General features: G+C 46.4%; 2 protein-coding genes across 3 annotated transcripts in view; one reads left to right on the forward strand and one right to left on the reverse strand.

The window, feature by feature from the left end:
• The first annotated feature begins 958 nt into the window (after positions 1–958).
• MCRS1 (microspherule protein 1) lies at positions 959–16,051 on the forward strand. 2 transcript variants are annotated; one of them, XM_020783297.3, is made up of 14 exons: positions 959–1,072; positions 4,200–4,433; positions 5,673–5,811; positions 6,450–6,608; positions 7,094–7,203; positions 8,704–8,812; positions 9,274–9,412; positions 9,519–9,594; positions 10,876–10,904; positions 12,300–12,392; positions 12,898–12,980; positions 13,827–13,914; positions 14,223–14,350; positions 15,618–16,051. In XM_020783297.3, the coding sequence occupies exons 2-14, from the start codon at positions 4,264–4,266 to the stop codon at positions 15,702–15,704; spliced, it is 1,410 nt and encodes a 469-aa protein (XP_020638956.1). In that variant the 5' UTR covers positions 959–1,072; positions 4,200–4,263; the 3' UTR covers positions 15,705–16,051. The 2 variants fall into 2 exon arrangements, with proteins under 2 accessions (XP_020638956.1, XP_020638973.1); XM_020783314.3 differs by having other exon boundaries at positions 960–1,072; positions 4,304–4,433.
• A 394-nt stretch (positions 16,052–16,445) lies between these two features.
• Positions 16,446–18,101, reverse strand: part of KCNH3 (potassium voltage-gated channel subfamily H member 3) — a 58,948-nt gene continuing 57,292 nt past the window's right edge. The window contains exon 15 of the mRNA XM_020783283.3: positions 16,446–17,639. Coding sequence (XP_020638942.3) covers positions 17,040–17,639 — 600 coding nt within the window. The 3' untranslated portion in view covers positions 16,446–17,039. The remainder of the gene's footprint in view (positions 17,640–18,101) is intronic.

Consider the following 18,101-nt stretch of genomic DNA (forward strand, 5'->3'; position numbering starts at 1 on the left):
CCATTACCCACATATTATGACCTCCAATTCCTTCTGTTTTTGTAAGCAGAGAGTCAGACATTAAATCAGATTTACTCAAACCTTAGTAGGCTGATGCATAAGGCAGCAGGGCACGTTCAGCTTAGCGTGATGCCCTTCATGTAAGGTGTGCAGTAAATTAGGCATCTTCATTAGTTGTTCTGCTACAACAGGGGTTGTGGCAAGATGGTTACTGCTGACCACTGACTGGGCAGTTTTGGGACTCCTCCATATGCTTCTCTCAGAACAAACTCTTATTGCCTTACCATCGAAGTTCTTGGCTACCGCTTCCTGTGGCTGGCTTATTCTACTCTACGGTCTCTTCAAGATTTCGTTATCTTTATTAACAATGCAAGAAGGAGGAGCATTCTGGCCAAGGTTCACCCTATACAGGGGTCCGTCCTCTTTAGACCATTATATCCTCCGTATGTAGCGGTCAAATCAACCCGCAACGGCAAAAACAAGTGGCCTTAAACAAAACACATCTAAAGAAACCCACATTGTCTTCGAGATGCAGTAATGAAGGCTGCCCCACGACATTGAGAGGCCTGAGGTAAAACTGTAAATGAAGCTTCCCGCCTCAGGGTACGCCCCATAATACTAAAACTGTCAGTTAATGTCTCTATTTTGAACATCCGGGCAGCCGTAAATCCTTCTTTATAGAGAACAGCCATCTGTCTGAAGATGCCCCCTACTTCCATTCCAACTCGGGTAGGACAATAAAACAAGGAATCCAAAATATTTTCCGAGCACGTTACCATAGCTACTGGCCAACAAAGTACTGATCCTTACCTACCGAACTTATCGATTCGCTGAGCACTCCCAACGACCTATGCTGTGCCCTTAACTAAGATGGACGCCCCACGCATACGTTATGGAGAAACGCCCATAGGCCTCTCGACTTCCTTTGGGCTTCGCTGTGACAAACAGGAAGTGGGCGGGCTTTCGCCGTCTCTTTATTCCTTCTCCTCCTCCTCCCGGAAGTGATTCGGCATTCTCTCCCATTTCCGAGATGGACGCTGGAAAGAAAGAGGTGTCGTAGCGATTGGGGACGGTGAGGCAAATGACGCTACGGGCATTTTGAGAGCTTTAACAAGAGATAAGAGTAGGCTTGGGGGCCTTTTATTTTTGTGTAGAAAGTGGCGGGGACGTGAGGGGGGGTTTAAAAGCGCATGCGCAATAGGATGCTTCGAGGCTGTGCGATAGCAGTGCGCGTGCGCCCGCCCGTTTCTTGTTATTTCGACCCACCCGCTGGTGGATGCCGCTTGGGCGGGACCTCGAGGACCTTGGTGCGCATGCGCTGATTTCAGCGCTCGTAGTTCATGCTTGTTCGAATGGCTTGACTGGTTCGCTGATTGGTTTCCTGCCGTTTTATTCTTATAGAAACCTTGTTCAGTAGGTAAGTAAATGATAAATGGCCTAGACATCCTTCCTCTCTCATATTGGGGAAGGAGGAGTAAGGTGGGGTGGGCTCAAGTGGAGATTTGAGCCCCGGTCTTTCCATAGTCGGTGGCTGCCAGTCCAGCTACTACACCACGCTGCTGTTTTATTTGTTCTCTTAGTTCTGGTCTGTGACAAGTAGGGACCTACTTAGGCAGAAACTTGGATCCTGGGCCCTTTGTAGGTGTTTCGAGTTCTTGTGGTTCCCTCCAGGAGCGAGTGGGCTAGCTGCCTTGAAGGACCTGGTTTTGGCACTTTTCCAGAAAGAATAATCTTTGGGCACGGTAACAACTAGGGGCACAGAGCGACTGATTGCTACACAGTTATTTGGCCCTTTTGTAGGAGACCGATTATGCTTCGCATAATGCCCAGGGGAGGGGCTGGAGTCCATACCTGCCATGCCGAAGACCCTTGGCATCGGCCAACTGATAAGGGTCACGTGGCAGCTAACAGGAAAGACTTCTAATGTATTTGAGATCCAGGAGAACATCGGAGTTGAAAATATTGGGCTAGATGTGCACACACAGTCTGGCCTGTCATGAAGCAGGTTCCTGCATTAAGTGGGGGCTGGACCTGTTTGCCTTATAGGCTCCTTTCATCATAATACACTCCAGCTTCATGCTTGAAGCAGCTCAGAAGCATCCTTGGTTCATCTGAAAGATGGTATATTCTGGGGAAAGGAGCGGGGTTTGTAACCCACATTATTTACTGGTTTTCAATATGATTGACCATAGCAGACCCAGAGTGAACAATTTTGGCAACCAGCACAACCAGCTCAAAACATTTCCCAGCAGCCACTCCCTCCAGCCCCCCCGGCACCCCAGTCATATTTGCCCAGTGATCTTTCCATCCAGCACGAGCCTTGCATGGGGAAACAGGCAGAGTGGCCGGGTGAGCCAGTCAGCAAGCGTCCTCTTCAGCAATGTGGCTAGGCTGTGAAACCTTCCCGGCTCCACTGCCAGGCCTCGGCCTCATGGTGCCACAGTGTCTGTGACATTACAGGCATGCCTGCAGCAGCCTGACCTGAACCAAGGCAGGGTAAGAGAAGGGGCACATAGAAGACACAGCCTTGCAGGAGGGAGGATGCTCAGGAATTAGTGATTTCTCCTCATCCTGAAACACCAAACAGCTTCCTCGCAATGAAGGGAAATCCGGGATACTGTCCCGGTCCCCTTTTATATCCCCCATTCCAGCCTCCGTGAGGACCTGCCTCCCCTCTTCTTTTCCTGCCGAATCCTGTGGGAGTTGAGTAGCTACAGATAACCCTTTCATCCCCTTTTCCAAGTCCGAGGTGTTGACGGCTTGATGCATCAGCTTGGGAGGGAAGGGACGCAGAGCGGTCTGAGTTCCCACAGTTGCCTTGGGGCGAGACGGCACTCCTACCAATGCCTCTTGATCTGGAGCTCGGGTCTCACAGGAGGATGGTATACACTGACTTGAGCTCCTTGCAGGAAAGACAGAGTGTACATGTAATGAATAAATGATTTTTGCAGAACACACAGTAGTGTAAGGTAAGGGGAGCTGTATGACACCCAGGTTTTAACTTGCCTTTCATCTCATCACTAGCTTGAGAGTCCTCCATCTTTTGGAAAAAAAATATAAAAATACACAATATTATTAGAGAGGCTGCTGGAGCTGTTGGGCTCAGACAGTTACTGATTTCAGTTATATAGTACAGTGGTGCCTCGCTTAACGATTCCTTCGTTTAACGAAGAATTCACTTAACGATGTGTTTCTTGGAGGAATTTTCCGCATCGTTTAACGATGTTCTCTATGGGGGATTTTCACTTAACGATCTCTGTTTTCGCTCATTTTTAAGTGTCTTAAAATGGTTGAAACCTGTTTTAAATGCTTGGAATCGGTAGTGCACCTTGTGAAACCTAAGCAAACGTAATTTGGCTCTGTTCTGAGTCTTTGTTAATTTTTGGTGATTTTTTGTTTTTCCCCTTTAAATGCATTGAACGGACAGTTGAACGAACAGAGCCAAATTAAGTTTGCTTAGGTTTCACAAGGTGCACTACCGATTCCAAGCATTTAAAACAGGTTTTAAACATTTTAAGACACTTAAAAATGAGCGAAAACAGAGATCGGAAAGCCATTCGAAAGCATTGCAGCTGGCTGCAATGCTTTTGAATGGCTTTCCGTTGGGGGAAACATTGTTTCACTTAGCGATGTTTCCTGTGGGGATTTTCGCTTAAGGACGGTAATCCGTTCCCGTTGGAACGGATTAACCGGTTTTCAATGCATTCCTATGGGAAATGGTGTTTCGCTTAACAATGTTTTCCCATAGCGATGGGTTTTTGGAACCAATTAACATCGTTAAGCGAGGCACCACTGTATTTATGAACTGTTGGCTCGCTCAGTGATTGAGGTCTCTGGCTGGAGAACAAAGAGTCTGAGCATTCCATTCTCTACTTGTGCTGCCTTGACAGGGGCTGGAGTTGATGGTCCCCAGGGTCCCTTCTAGTTCTGCAGTTCTAAGATCGTTACATGACAGTTTAAAATTTGTATTAAGGTTTCATTACTCTGGAGCAGCTGTTTAACTCTGTAAGGAAAGGCAGCCTGCCTCCATACACCATCAGGTTATTATGTGCAAATATAGGAGTTTAGAAATTGTGTCAGTGTTTAAAAATAAATGCCCATTTTCGTAGAGAGGGTGACTGAAAATCAATTCCTTTGAAGTTCTCCGTACTTCGGTGTAGGAGGATCTGTAACTGATGCGTGTTTATTTTTCTTTGCAGCTTTCAGCATGAGTTATGTAGTTGGAAATTAATCCAGCCTGGGATCAAACCAGGACTTGAACGTATGCCAGACATTGATTCTGGTGTTGCTCTTTCCATGGCAGACGTGCTGGACTTCAGGCTGATGGCGTCTGGTACAGCAAGCCGCTCTGAAGACGAAGAGTCTCTGGCTGGACAAAAAAGGAGCTCATCACAAGTTTCTGGGGCCATTCCAAAACGGCGCAGTTCTTCCAGGTACCTATTTTATTTTAAATCATATATTGTTTAATTTGTCTTGTGGTCCAGAGGGCATTCCCAGAGAGGGACCAGGGCAGCTGGGTGAGAATTCTTGTTGGAGAAACTAAAAGTGGAGGGGTCATCTTGCAAGGGGTGTCCATGGCACAGGCAGGCACAAAACTAGTTCTGTGGAGGACACTCACCAGAGACGGGAAACAGCTTGTGCAGTGACCCTGCCATTCCCAGTTTCTCCTAGCAGGATTCTGGCCCTCATATCTGAAGCATTTCTGGCAGTGAGACTGGAGCAGCTGAGTTGTGTATTTGCCACCATACTTGTTTATTGTTCCCTTCTGGGGCCTAGGACCAAATAGTCGTTGTATGGTTTGGCTCTCATGTGCAGAGGGATGCTTGCCTGTGGAAATCCGCTGTAAATAAAACTTGTCTTGGACGGTTCTTTTAGGCTGTCCAGGGCAATGCTAAATGTCTTTTCCTCCTTACACTTTACATTCATTGAACTGGTTGGAAGCAGGACTCACCATTTTAAATTGTAGTCTGTATATTCTGGCTGATTTTGGCCTGTGGTTCCCACTTGCCACCACCAATTTGAGATGTGTGTGAAATTTTGTCAGTGTCATTCCATTCTTTAGAGGTGCACGGGTCCTCTGAGGTGCCTCCCAAACCCTATTTAATGTCTGGGTTTTCCCATTTCATTCCTCTGAACTTATCACAAATCCGTTTTGCAGGATCTAGATATGCCTACCAAAGACAAGTTCATTGGTAATTTCCTTAAATTTAAGGTCTAGAAGTGGCATTTTAAAAGGGTATTTCTTGTTAATGAGAATACTATGGTTTGACCTTTCTCACTGCGGGTACGGTATTGTTGCAGTATGGCCAAGCTGCCTCTGCTAAGTCAGTGTGCATAAGAAGGGCAAACTCGGTGCAAAATGCCAGCTTGTCAAAGTTTGTCTTAATTACGAAACCAAACCACCCAAAGTACTATGACTGTATCAGTAAGTGTCATACTAGGTGTTGTTGTTTTTTTAAACCCAAATTTGTCCACTGAGATCTGATGGCAGGCTGTTTTCACACACTGTGTTAAATGAAAAGGCATACATTACAAATCCCTTCATAGGCTCAGCCTCTAAGGGGTTGCGTGGGCACCCTGGGCTGATATTGTTGGCCAGAGTGGTGAGGAGAGCCTTGGAAGAAGCAGCGTGTTGCTACTGGGTACTGCAATGTGGATCTTTGCCCTTCTAGGTTCATCAAGCGGAGGAAGTTTGATGATGAGCTGGTAGAGAGCAGTCTTGCCAAGTCGTCCAGCCGGGCCAAGGGCCCTACTGGGGTGGAGCCTGGGCGCTGCTCTGGCAGTGAGCCCTCTTCCAGTGAGAAGAAGAAGGTGAGTTGAGTGATGTCTCCCTCGCTGAACGAGAGCTACCCTGACAGATCTGTGGCTGGGCAGCCTGGAACGGTGGCTCTCAACTTGTCATACTTTATATTTCATCAGTCTAGCAGTTAAAGGACGTGGTTTCCACCATGGTAGAAACAAAAAGCATATCTAGATGTTTACAGTCTGCCTGTTATTATGTTTATCATTGATGGTACATTTTAAGGACCTCAGAATTTAATTAGCATTGTTGGAGGGAAGCACAAATGAATAAAAATAATTATATTAATAGCTGAAAGTTATAATTATGCTACTAGAGGTGTATGCTAAACATAAATTGTACTGCCACAGAAGCTATAAACACAGAGTTAATAAATTTAAAAACCATACAGTATTATTTGAAATAAGCCCGTGAAAGTCTTTTGTTCCATCCACACTATTTCTGTGTCCTTCCTGTGTTCACACATGCCACCAGTTAAGAACTGGTTAATTTAGGACTTTCAGGTGTTCAGACCTCCCATAGATACGGCTGGCCTTCTTTTGCTCTAGTGGGTCCCTCTTTAAAAGCCTGCAATGGAATGGGTCTGTGGCAAATCTTTGAAGGAGGTCCCACTGCAGTCTCCTCTAGGCGAACTTCTGTGTCTCCTCAGGTCTCCAAATCCATCTCTGCGCCTGTCACTCCAAGCCCAGCTCCAAACCCTGGTCTTACCAAGCGGATGAAGAAGAGTAAGCAGCCCTTGCAGGTCACCAAGGATTTGGGCCGCTGGAAACCCACCGACGATCTCCTCCTGATCAATGCTGTGCTTCAGGTAACGGGATGAGGTCAGACAAGAGATATAGACTAGCAGTTGCATTGTTTTCAGTCAGGATCCCTGACAGGTGAGGAGCAGTGTTTGAATTAATAAGGTATCGCTCTTCCTTCAAAAAGCCCAGAATGACTTCCATGAGATTCCCATGATCTTGTAGATCTTTCCTTAATAACATCCCATGCCTTGAGACCCTTTTCTGTGGCCCTATGGAATTCACTTCCTCCTCTGCTGGGCCTGTAGAATGAGAGCCACAGGTGCCTTGGGTTCTGCATTTCCTGGTCAGCCGCCAGTGTAGGCCAAGTAGGAAACACCCGGCTTCAAAGGGCTTAAAGTTGATAGGGCTGTCCATTAAGAAAGAGGAGTGCCACTTGCTCCAAGTTCTTAGTGCTGCCCAAACTTGATTGTGTAGTTCCTCCTTTCTGGAAAGGAACTCGTGACACATTCTCTCTCTCTTTCTCTTTCTTTCTCTCAATTTCTTTGTGAAGACCAATGACTTGACCTCTGTGCACCTGGGGGTGAAGTTCAGCTGCCGCTTTAACCTGCGGGAAATCCAGGAGAGGTGGTATGCGTTGCTCTACGATCCTGTGATCTCCAAGTAAGTTCCGTCATTCAGCCGTGGTGCTGGGAGGTATGGAGACCGAACCAGTTCCTGACGCCTTAGGGCTGAGGGGAGGAGTGTCCTGTTTCTAGAGGCAGGGAAAGAAGAAAGCACTTTCTGCCCAGTATAGCAGCCGTGGGGAGTCTTCATCAGATGACTAGAACCAGATCAGATGGTGCTGGGAGGCTGCTCTGTAATCCGGGAGAAGGATGGGCATTCATTGGGCTCCAGCAACGATTTCATTTGAACAGATACTTGGGAAATAAATATTTTGCAATCAGTGGGGTTTACTTTCACACACTTTCTGGAAATGGAGGGCTTTTTGTGTTCTGAGATGTGGCAAGCTATTTAGGGCATCTTCTTGTTTGTTTGAAATAGCCCACAAACGTCCTGATAAAAATGCCACCACAGACTGAAGTGTTGGTACTAATGGCTGCTTTCAAAATAATGGCAAAGAGGAATGGAAAGTGTTTTTTTTCTCTCCCGTCCATGTGAGCATCTGAACTTATGCTCTGTAGATATGGGCAAGGACTAGAGATGGGGGTAGTTGTATACGAATATGACTATCCCTGCACAGGTGGCATTAACATGGGTTCAGCCCCGTGAGACCGGACGGTCCACTCACCGATCCGATTCAGACGGCGCAATTCTACCAGTGGCTCTGCAACTCGAAATCCGCTCGCCACTCCTGGCAGGAGGTGGGAGGACAAGCTTCGCTGCAAGGCCAAAGAGCGGCGAGCAGATTGTGCGCTGCGGAGCTGTTGGTAAAAACATGCCCCCTGCCTTGGATCGGTGAGTGGACCGGCCGGCCCCAGGGGGGTTGGACCCTTGTTAGCACTGCCTGTGCGGGGAGAGTCGTCTTTGTATATGCATACCCCCATCTCTAGTCCAAGGCCCTTGATTTGGGGAGACCTGCCGTCTGAAATGTGGAGGGTCCTGGGAGGAGAAAGGCTACATACATACCAAAAGAGATGGGGGGTCTATGCTCTGATGGAGGACTGGCATGGCTCCCCCACAGCCCATGGGTTGCTTCTATCCCTCTCTTGTTTTTGCAAACCTCTACCCTGGAGGGGGCGGGGAAGGAGGAGTGCTGCTCCTGGAATCCTCCAGGAGTAGTGATGCACCTCTCAAGCAAGGATGTTTCTGTAGCGTACATAAGTGAATGTCTGCTTTTGGGGGAAAAGTGGGGGGGGGAACCCACACATTTTTAAAGGGACCCAGCTGGCCAGTGGCAGGTCCAGTGGGACTCACTGCAGTTGCCAAGTTCTGGACTACCATGAATTCTAGTGTACCATGAGTTATCATGGAGGTTAGAGGGGAAGGAAGCAAAGGTAGCCCTCTTCCTGTTTATCCTTATTCTTTTTGTTGAGAAGGTCTGTTTTGGGGTTTTTTTCGCTCTTGGATGAATCCTTTTGGGAAGAGTGGAACTCTCTCTATTGCTCCTTTTTTTTTTCTTGACGGGTGGGCATTTGGTCCTCCTCTCTTTTTTTCTCCCAGGCTCTCTTGCCAAGCTATGCGGCAGCTGCATCCTGAAGCCATTGCATCTATTCAGAGCAAAGTGCTCTTCAGCAAAGCAGAAGAGCAGCTCCTGAGCAAAGTGGGATCCGTAAGTTGGTTGAAGCACCGACGGGCCCTTGAACCCCCAGCTCTGCTGACCTTAGAATACATCACGGCGGGGTGCAGAATAGCTCATTTTCTACCATGCCTTCTCTGCGTGAGAGGCCCTGTTGGGTCAGGCTGCTTCCTCTAACCTTTTGTTTGCTTGATAACAACCTAACAAGTACAAGGTGCTTCTTCATCTAAATATATCTGTGCCTCTTGGTGTGGTTTGTAAGACAACTGTATCTCTCTTTGGAATCAATGAAGAGTCCTTAAAAAGTTTGTATCACTGCAGATTAAGTTCATACCAATGCTTTTTTTCTGTTTTTTTGTTTGTTTGTTTTTTTGGTAGCTGGGGACATCTTTAGACCCACATTTAAACCTGAGTGTAGGGCCCTATTTATGGAAACTAAGCTGGGGCAGGAGTTCGATTTGCTTTTGCTCCCATCTCCCTATTTCGTTCTGCAGACAAGCCAGCCCACGCTGGATACCTTCCAAGACCTGCTGCACAAGCACCCAGAGGTTTTCTATCCTTCTCGCACGGCCAAAGTGCTGCAGACGCATTGGCAGCTCATGAAGCAGTATTACCTCCTGGATGATCAGACAGGTGGGGCGAAACTCTGTGCCCTTGCTTCCCCCCCCCCCCAAGTTTCTGAGGCTGAGGTCTCTGCTGGAAGTGGAAATGATCCTTTGCCCTCTCTGCTCCCATTTAGTGCAGCCACTGCCCAAAGGAGACCAGGTTCTCAACTTCTCAGATGCTGAAGACATGATCGATGATAGCAAATTGAAGTAAGTGGAAGGGACTGGGGCCACATGAACCATCCAGACTCCAGCAGAAAAGAAATGCTGCTCCATATTCCAGGAGGCTCAGTAAAGTAGGCTTGGGGATCATAAAAGGGACTAGAGAGGGGTCTGGGTACATCAGCCGCATGGAACATGCTTTTGAAAAGTGACATAGAGCAGTTTTAATTAGCTGCTACTGTTTTTACTCCTGCTATCGTCACTGATGTGATTTCCTCTCCATGTTCTTTTTTTGTAATTTGCCTTGGATGTGTGAAAGCAGAGGAGGGCAGAGTGGGTAAACAAATAAACAGAAAGCTGGGAGGTGCTTTACTATGAGTCAAGCCATGGGTCCATCTAGCTCAGTGCTGTCCACACTAAAAGTGGCTGGAGAACTGTCTTTTATGATCCTGTTATGCAAATAAAACAACTTGGTCCCCAGGGCTACCCAGTAGTTCTTTGAGAGATCAAACGTTTGTGTTTGGACTTTGCAAGCCAGAATCCCCAAACTAATTATTGGTAGAAATCCTATTTATTTTTTACACAGGTGGAAGACAGATGGTGTAACATTCATTCAGCAATGAAAGAGTCCCTGCTGGGATTCTTGAGTGTATGCCAATCCAGCAGGCATATGTGTCCCCAAGAATCACAGCAGCGACTCTTTAATTGTCAACTAGAAGGAACTGAATGTTACACCATCTGCCTTCTGCCTACCTAGTAATGCAACAGAAATTTAGCCATTGTCTGGATTCAGTGGTATTGAATTTTTCACAAGTCTACCATGCTCCAATGGGAGAACCTAATTTGAATATTCTGGTCATCTTTGATTCTTCAGTTTTGAGCATTAGCGTGAAAAATTGACAAGCTAGGAAAAAGCTCTGTTCTTGCCCCCTCCGCCACAATTGTCAGTTGTCTTCCATACATAGAGGTTAATCTTCTGAATAGAAGAGAACGGAAAATCAGCATTTCTGATTGTATGGAGAGTGTCACAGATAATGCAGTGGCTCCTTTTGAAAAGTCATCCAACTGCAACAGGGGAGGAAGGGAGCTAAGGTGCTGTCCCTACTTACACAGTTACCCACATGGATTCCTAGCAGCCCAGTAAGGTTTATAACTAACTTATTGCACATGGCAGAGTCTTAATTCAGCCTCTGTGTCTTAATGTGTCCCCCAAGCTCTGTTTTCCAGGATGGAGCAAGATGATGGTAAAAACTGGTAATAATGGCATGTGGTCAGTTAGCAGTCTAAGGTTTCCTTAACCTTCTTCTCTCTCTCTCATTCTCCCCATAGGGATGTACGAGATGAGGTGTTGGAGCATGGTGAGTAGGTTTCCTCTTGATGCGATTTGGAACAGCGTGTGGCACAAAAAAGAAGCCCTCTCTTTAAGGGTCCCATTTCTGCCTAGCTGTGTATATTAAGCGGTGTGGTTGAGACCAGCCATTCTCAACCAGGTCCATATGGTTCCTGGCAGGGAGACCTGATACATTTGAAGGAGGCCACAGGCTGGAAACAATTCTTTACACACCACCTTGTAAAGTTTTTAATGCGACTTATACAATCCTGATTTGGCTTATAATTGTTTCATATTGTGTTTACGGCTGTGGCCACAAAAAAGGTTGAGAATGGCTGCTTTAGAGTATAGTATCCCTCTCCAAACAACCCTATTTCTGGATAGAATAGAATTAAATCATGCTCCTTTAAAATCAAAATTGTTTGTAAGAGTTATCAGTCCTCTTGGGCTACTGTGGAAAAAAAGCAGAGCTGAGTTTTCTGTGCTGCAGAAGGATAGAAGGTTATCCTTTACATCCAAAGTCCTGTCTAATGATGCTAGACAACAGCAAATATTACCTCTAGTGCCAGTGTGAGCAGAGTGAGACCCTAAAGCTGCATGTGACCAATGCAGATCATTTTTGTATCTCCCAAGGCCCCCCCCCCATTGTTTTTTTAAAGAAGAAAGGCATCACAGAATTGCTGCTACAAGCTGTGGCTTCTGTGTTGCTTGCGCAGTTCTGCAGTAGCATCTAGTCACTTTTCAGCCTCCAAATCCCACCCACCCCATGTTTGGTAATTGATAGTCATTAAGCTATGAAAGAGTCTATTTTAGAATAAAAGGCTTGTTCTTTGGCGTAATAATCGTGATTAAATAAATTTTTTAAAAGTCTTCAATCTCCATGTTTACATCCTGGAATAAAACTTCCAGAAATAGCAACCAGGAGGCTCATTCTCAGAAGTCAACATTGTTATCATGATCGTAAAGGCAAAGAACCACCATTTAAAATTAAAGGTGAAAACACTCCTTTAAAACTCAATAACAGAAACAAAAAAAAAATGTTTTGAATCTGACTCAATGCAACAGCAGAATTGTAATTTTTTAAAAAACCTTACTTAATCTTACTCATTTTATCAGAATCTTTTGAAGAATACACTAATGTGAATATTACTGGAATTAGAGAACGATTAATCAGTGTAACATATGAAAAATGGCTCTCAAACCCCCTGGGTTTGCCCACCGCTGCTGTTACGGAATGTTGCACTTCTAGCACCACTGGGTTTGTCCTTGGCTGTCGCTGCCTCGCCCAACCTCGTGCCTTTCAGAGGTTTTGGATACAGCAGTAGCCTGACGCCAGGCCAGGGAGGCCCGCATGTTTCTCCAACATGTCTTTGTTTTGCCTTCAGATACATGTTTGCCATGCTTGCTTCCATTCTCTTTGCAGAGCTAACTGTAGCAGACCGGAGACAGAAGCGGGAAATCCGGCAGCTGGAGCAGGAGCTACACAAATGGCAGGTCCTGGTGGACAGTATAACAGGTGAGAGAAGGCCCTCAGGGCTTCTCCTTGGGTGGCAGCGCCTGAGCTAGGATGACAAGCATTCAGGACTAGCCACAGGGCCAAAGCAAGATGTGCTCCTGAGCTCTGTGGTGCTAACAACCTACCCAATCCCTCCATGCGCTACATGCAGAAGTTTCAGTTGACTCCTGCCTACTTCCAAAGGCCCTTTCCATCTGATCCAGGGGTGCGCACAGTGTAGGCTGCATTCTGCCTCCTGTGCCGGGTTTTGATGCTTCCACCCAGTGAGTAAAAAAAAGGGGGGGGGCATTTTTGGAAGCCTGTAGGAACTGCAGTTTTGGTGTAAATTTCTCCTCTCGTTGCCATCTCTTTCAAAATAGCCAAGAGGAAACGAGCATGTCTAGCCACCTACTGCATCAGTGATGCCTGGGGGTTATGTTTTGTTTTCATTTGGGGTGGTGGTGGTGAACGTGGAGATTTGACCCCTGAATCTCATGTAATCTAGTCTCTCCTTTCTTCCTCCCAGGGATGAGCTCTCCTGACTTTGATAACCAGACGTTGGCTGTGCTACGTGGAAGGATGGTGAGGTACCTCATGCGCTCCCGTGAGGTGAGTCCAATCTTTGGTTAATCTCCATAGGTTCAGACAGTTCTGAACATTCCCTCGTAGGACCATGTCACGAGAAGCATATATCCCATGGTTTTGTTAATAATATACTTGTCACCAATAGCCAGCAATAGATTATAAACTCCGCCCCCCCCAGAAAATGCATAGACCCAACATACATCTCAAATGCTTTTAAAGAATAACAGAATTTGATAACTACTGTATTTTTCCGTGTATAAGACATCCCCATGTATAAAATGCCCCCCACTTTTCTAAATCAAAATTTATTTCTTTGCAAGAAAGTGGAGGGGGGGAAGCTCCTGCTTTCCCCCTACATTTTCATTGCAGAAAACAGCTTCCCCCCTCCAGGTTATGCAAAGAAAATGCAGGGGGGAAGCGATTTCTGCTTTCCCCCTACATTTTCGTTGCAAAAAGCAGCTTTCCCCTCCAGGTTTGATCCCTTCCCCCCTTACTTCCGTGTACAGTATAAGACGATCCTCAATTTTTAATCTAAAAATTTTAGAAAAAGTATTGTCTTATACAGAGAAAAATACAGTAAATATCCTGAGAAATCCTAGGCTTTTCCCACAAAATGGGTTTGTCAGTTGAGTGATACATTTCTTCTGTCCTTCACTTAACCTTTTCTTCCTTTCTGCCATCAAACTGTGCCTTCTCCGGTAATGGCAACATCGCTCTCCATTTTGGAATGGAGGATGCAAATTCAGCAACTTAATGTACTGTGTTGATTTGCCTAATTAATTTTTATTGCTGAATAATAATTTCCTAGGAGCATAGTTCCAATTCGCTTGACACACTGTCTCGAATGGCTTTGCTCATTTTCTTTTTCAGATCACACTTGGCAGAGCCACTAAAGACAATCAGATTGACGTGGATTTAGCACTGGAGGGGCCAGCCTGGAAGATATCCCGTAAACAAGGTATGGGCCATGGAGCCACAGCCTGTGGATTGCTGGTGCTGAAGTGATGCTGAAGGAGGGAGGTTTGAAGGATGATTGTGCTAGGGGGTTGAGAGAGGAGCTAACTCCAAGCCCTGGAAAGTAACTAACTAGAGTTTTGTGCTTTGGGGTTATGCACTTAATGAGAATAACACAGAACTTCAGGTGCACGTGTGAGCTGTGGCCTCAACTTTGGAGGTCTTCCTGGGAAGCAATTGTGGTTGTGTTTTCTTTTTTTTCCCTTTGAAAGTCTTCTTTCTCCTCACCTCTCTTCGTGTGTGCATACACAGGGGTCATCAAGTTGAAGAACAATGGTGACTTTTTCTTAGCAAATGAAGGGCGGCGTCCCATTTATGTTGACGGGCGCCCTGTGCTTTGTGGCAGTAAATGGAAGCTCAGCAACAACTCTGTGGTTGAGGTGAGGTGGGGACCTTGTTTTTCTGATCTAGAAACTATGTGAAATTTATTTGGAGCAGGCTGGAGCAAGCTAAATAGGGTCACTAGGAGGATTGACATTTACTCTCATCCTCACATCCAAATGGCACGTGGACCTCAAGTAACTATTTGGTCAGCAGCAGTCCACTGTCAATTTGCTGATACTATGAAGTGGCTTAAGAAGAGAGCCACCTCAGGATATGGTTAAGTTAAACACTTCCTTGGATGCTAGGAGGAGCATAGAAAATGCAGTGATTGTTTTAAAGTGTATTAGGGCGGCATAGTTTCACTGCACCACTTTATAAAAATAAGAACAAATGAAAAGCTTTATCTCAGAGGTGGGAGGAGACAGGAGGGAGCAACAAGGGGAATTTTGTTTGCTTTAATCTTAACAGTTTGACTCCTCACAGCCAAATCATTGCCCCCTCCTATTTCCTCCCACTTCCAGAAGGAAGTTTTCAATTTGTCTTTTTTTTTAAAAAAGTGGCAGTGCATCTGCCCTGCCCTAATACACAAAACATTTTGTTTTAATTTCATCTGCACCTCCATAGAGTGAAGTGTTTGATTTTCTAATATCCTGAAGTGGCCCTGGTCTTAAGTCACTTCGCAAATTCGAAGAAGAAAGCTTGCTTTTGGTTTTTTCCCAGCCATCACACATGCTGGAATTGGACCAAATGATCCTACCCCCACCAAAAAAGTAGAAGCCCTTGACAAGGCCTAGAAAGGTGTGTGTAGGGCTGCTGTGAGGGCAGGCTAGTTTGCTCCAACAAAGATGTCTGGTTGCCAACTTGAGAAGTGAACCAGAGCAGCTCCACAGCAGACCAAACAGGCTAAATGCCCATGTTGTCACCTCATGTTTTCCTAACTCTTTGTCACACACCAAAATGAAGTTGCTGTCCAGAATAGTACTGTAGTGGACCTGCCTGGTGCTAGAAGCTCCAGGAAGCTGCCCCTACTTTTGATTTTTGAACAGTGGCAGTAGATTCTTCATGTCCTAAATGAAGGAGGTGGACAGACTTGTTCATTAACACGAGCCTTGTGCTGGCAGATAGGCAGAAAAGTGCATCTGGAGAACCATGGGGTATTTTCAGAGCTTCCTAGCTGGATTGACATCATGGGTCACTTCAGCAGTTAGAGAGGTTAGGCCTTTTAAGGTGGGTTCAAGGAGAAAGGAAGGTGACTAGAACATAATATTGGAAGCACTCATTTTTTCTTCCATCTTCTAATCTGGCGTCTCTCTTTTTCTCTAGATTGCTAGTTTGCGCTTTGTGTTCCTCATCAACCAAGATCTGATAGCGCTTATCAAGGCAGAGGCTGCCAAAATTGGCCAGCCTTGAGATCGGGATCATACTAAAGGCATCTATCAGTGGATCTATGGAGTGTTTCTTCGCCTCACGCCATCTGCAGCAGGGACCACCATGTTATCTGCTGCTAACATGGCTTTGTCTAGCTTTGCCTCTCCTCTTGGCCAGGATTGAAACCTCTCGGTGGCCTTTTCTTCCATGGGGAAGGAGCCCTGCAGCCAACAGAAGGGCCCTGAACTGTATGGACAGGGGCTTCATGGTTTCTGCTGGCTGTGCTTGATTGTGAGATGGAGTGACTCTGTCTTCTTCTATGGAGGATTTGGGGAGGGGAAATAGGGACAGGAAGAGTCAAGGGAGCTATTAAAATCGTTACCAGCCTCCTCTCCTCTGGAGTGTTGTGTTGGTGCCCAGTTTCTATACAAGGTAACTTTTCAACTCTTGTCAAATATACTGTGTGTTTTGGAGTTATATCTTGCACTATGGATGTGAAACAAAGGTCAATATCCATTGGTACATATTTCTCTTCTTCTGCAAGGGTATTAGTATTGTGCATCTGTATTGCCTGTTTATTAGGAACTACAGGCAGTTCTGCATCTCCGCTCTCAAAATGAATTTAGACCAAAGCGGTGAAAAGCCGTCTTGTCCAAACTGTGGAAGTCTTTGCTCCCTCTTTCCCTTTACACAGCTTGCAAAAGCCTTTCTCTCTTGACCTGGCTCCATTGTAGAGACAATAAACTCCAGGCTAGGATTTCTTTGAAAACCCAGAGGCCACTGTTCAAAACATGTCCTTTTAATTTATAAAAAGGAGATCCACCATTGCATGACCCCAGTATCGCAGAGGGGACCTCTGTCCTGCTCTCCCACCAGAATAACTAGATGCACAAGCCGGGGTGGGGGGGGGAGTGTCTGCTGGTACTGCACGGCCACCACCCATGCCTAACGAGCTGCCTGAAGGAAGAACTGTTATAATTAGGGGGCACTTTGCATATTTCAAGCATCTGCATGTTAAATCCATGTATTTCCTAACCCCCACAGTATTCCAGACAGGAGGGCTTTTGATAACAAAGGTCATTGAAGCAGCTCTTGTTTCCCTGATTTTTCCCAGATAAACTATGTGTTCCATCACACTTCAGAGAATTTCTATGGCTGTTTTACAGTCCTATCCTTATTATGACAGCTGCTACAGCTTTTTTTTTAAACAACACTGTATCTGGACTTCCTTGGGTTTTTTTCCCTTCCCTTCTTGGTCTGTTGTCCAGAATGGGCTCCCACCTGGTACAATAAAACAAGAGATTCCTCTTTGTCAAGTTTCCAGACCAGAGCAGTGCCAGAGACTGAGCTTTCCGCTAGCAGAAATGCCAAATAGGTTCATAAGCCTGTCCCTTCCTCCTCTGGCCAACAGGGGGCACTGTCTGTAGCGTGGTTGTTCCCAGTGCCAATCATCACCATCTCAAAACTTGCAGAATCGCAAGTTGGAGTCCTGGAAGATTTGGTTTCTGTATGGCATGCTGTGTCTGCAGGGGAGCAAGTCTGGGGGAGGCAGCCCTCTCTTTGGCTGGGGCTTGGCAGCTGTGTGTTGGTCCCCTGGCCCTTGGGTCCATGACTGGTGAATGAAGCCGGCCCTTCGTCAGTGTCCTTTCCTGGCCCTTGAGTCCAGAATGTTCCAGGCCAGGGTGAGCTCTGGCCAGCTGGTGGCGACCACATCCACTGGACCCGGCCACAGGCTCCATTGGGACAGGGCGCAGGCGGTGCGCTATGGGAACAGAAGGTCGGGGAGAGTCCAGTGTCTACTCGAAGCGGGCTCAGCAGTGGATTCGCAGGGGCGTCTGCACACGGAAAGGAGCTGTAGGATGGAAGGTCAGCCCGTGGCTGGGCCGGGCCCTGGGAGAGGAGGAAGAGCTGGACAGCTTGGCGCAGGGACTGGAGGCCTTCCCGCATTTGCTGAACTTGCCCGGAGAGTTCAGCCACCTAGAATTGCAGAAGAGAACTACATTAGTGGCCTCAGCAGCTTCTGTTTCTCCTTTGGCTGCATGATATCAGCACACATGCATGCAGACCCCTTGTTTACAAAACATCTCTTCCCTTCAGCCTCGGACTGAACATAAATGTTCTCCTCCTGATGGGGCTGCCGCCAAGTTGCTGGAAGCCTCATACGGGAGTGCCGTGGGAATGGGAGAGGCAACGCGGGGCCTCACATTTCACATGAAAAGGAATAATTTACCTTTGCTGCTTGAAGAAACTGACCTTCATCCTATACATTTTTAGACTTTGGTAAGTTAACCATTTTGATTAAAAATTCCCTCTTCATCCAGAGAGGTATTTTGGGAGTGTGGGGGGGGGGGAAAGAAATTTTGAAAACCCAGAATGGAACGCATGTCCTTGCAGGGCAGACCAAGGGTTTCCCTGGGCCGGTATCCTGTCTTCCCACTG

Source organism: Pogona vitticeps, chromosome 2 (genome assembly GCF_051106095.1).
Source record: "Pogona vitticeps strain Pit_001003342236 chromosome 2, PviZW2.1, whole genome shotgun sequence".
In the NCBI taxonomy this organism is placed as follows: domain Eukaryota; kingdom Metazoa; phylum Chordata; class Lepidosauria; order Squamata; family Agamidae; genus Pogona; species Pogona vitticeps.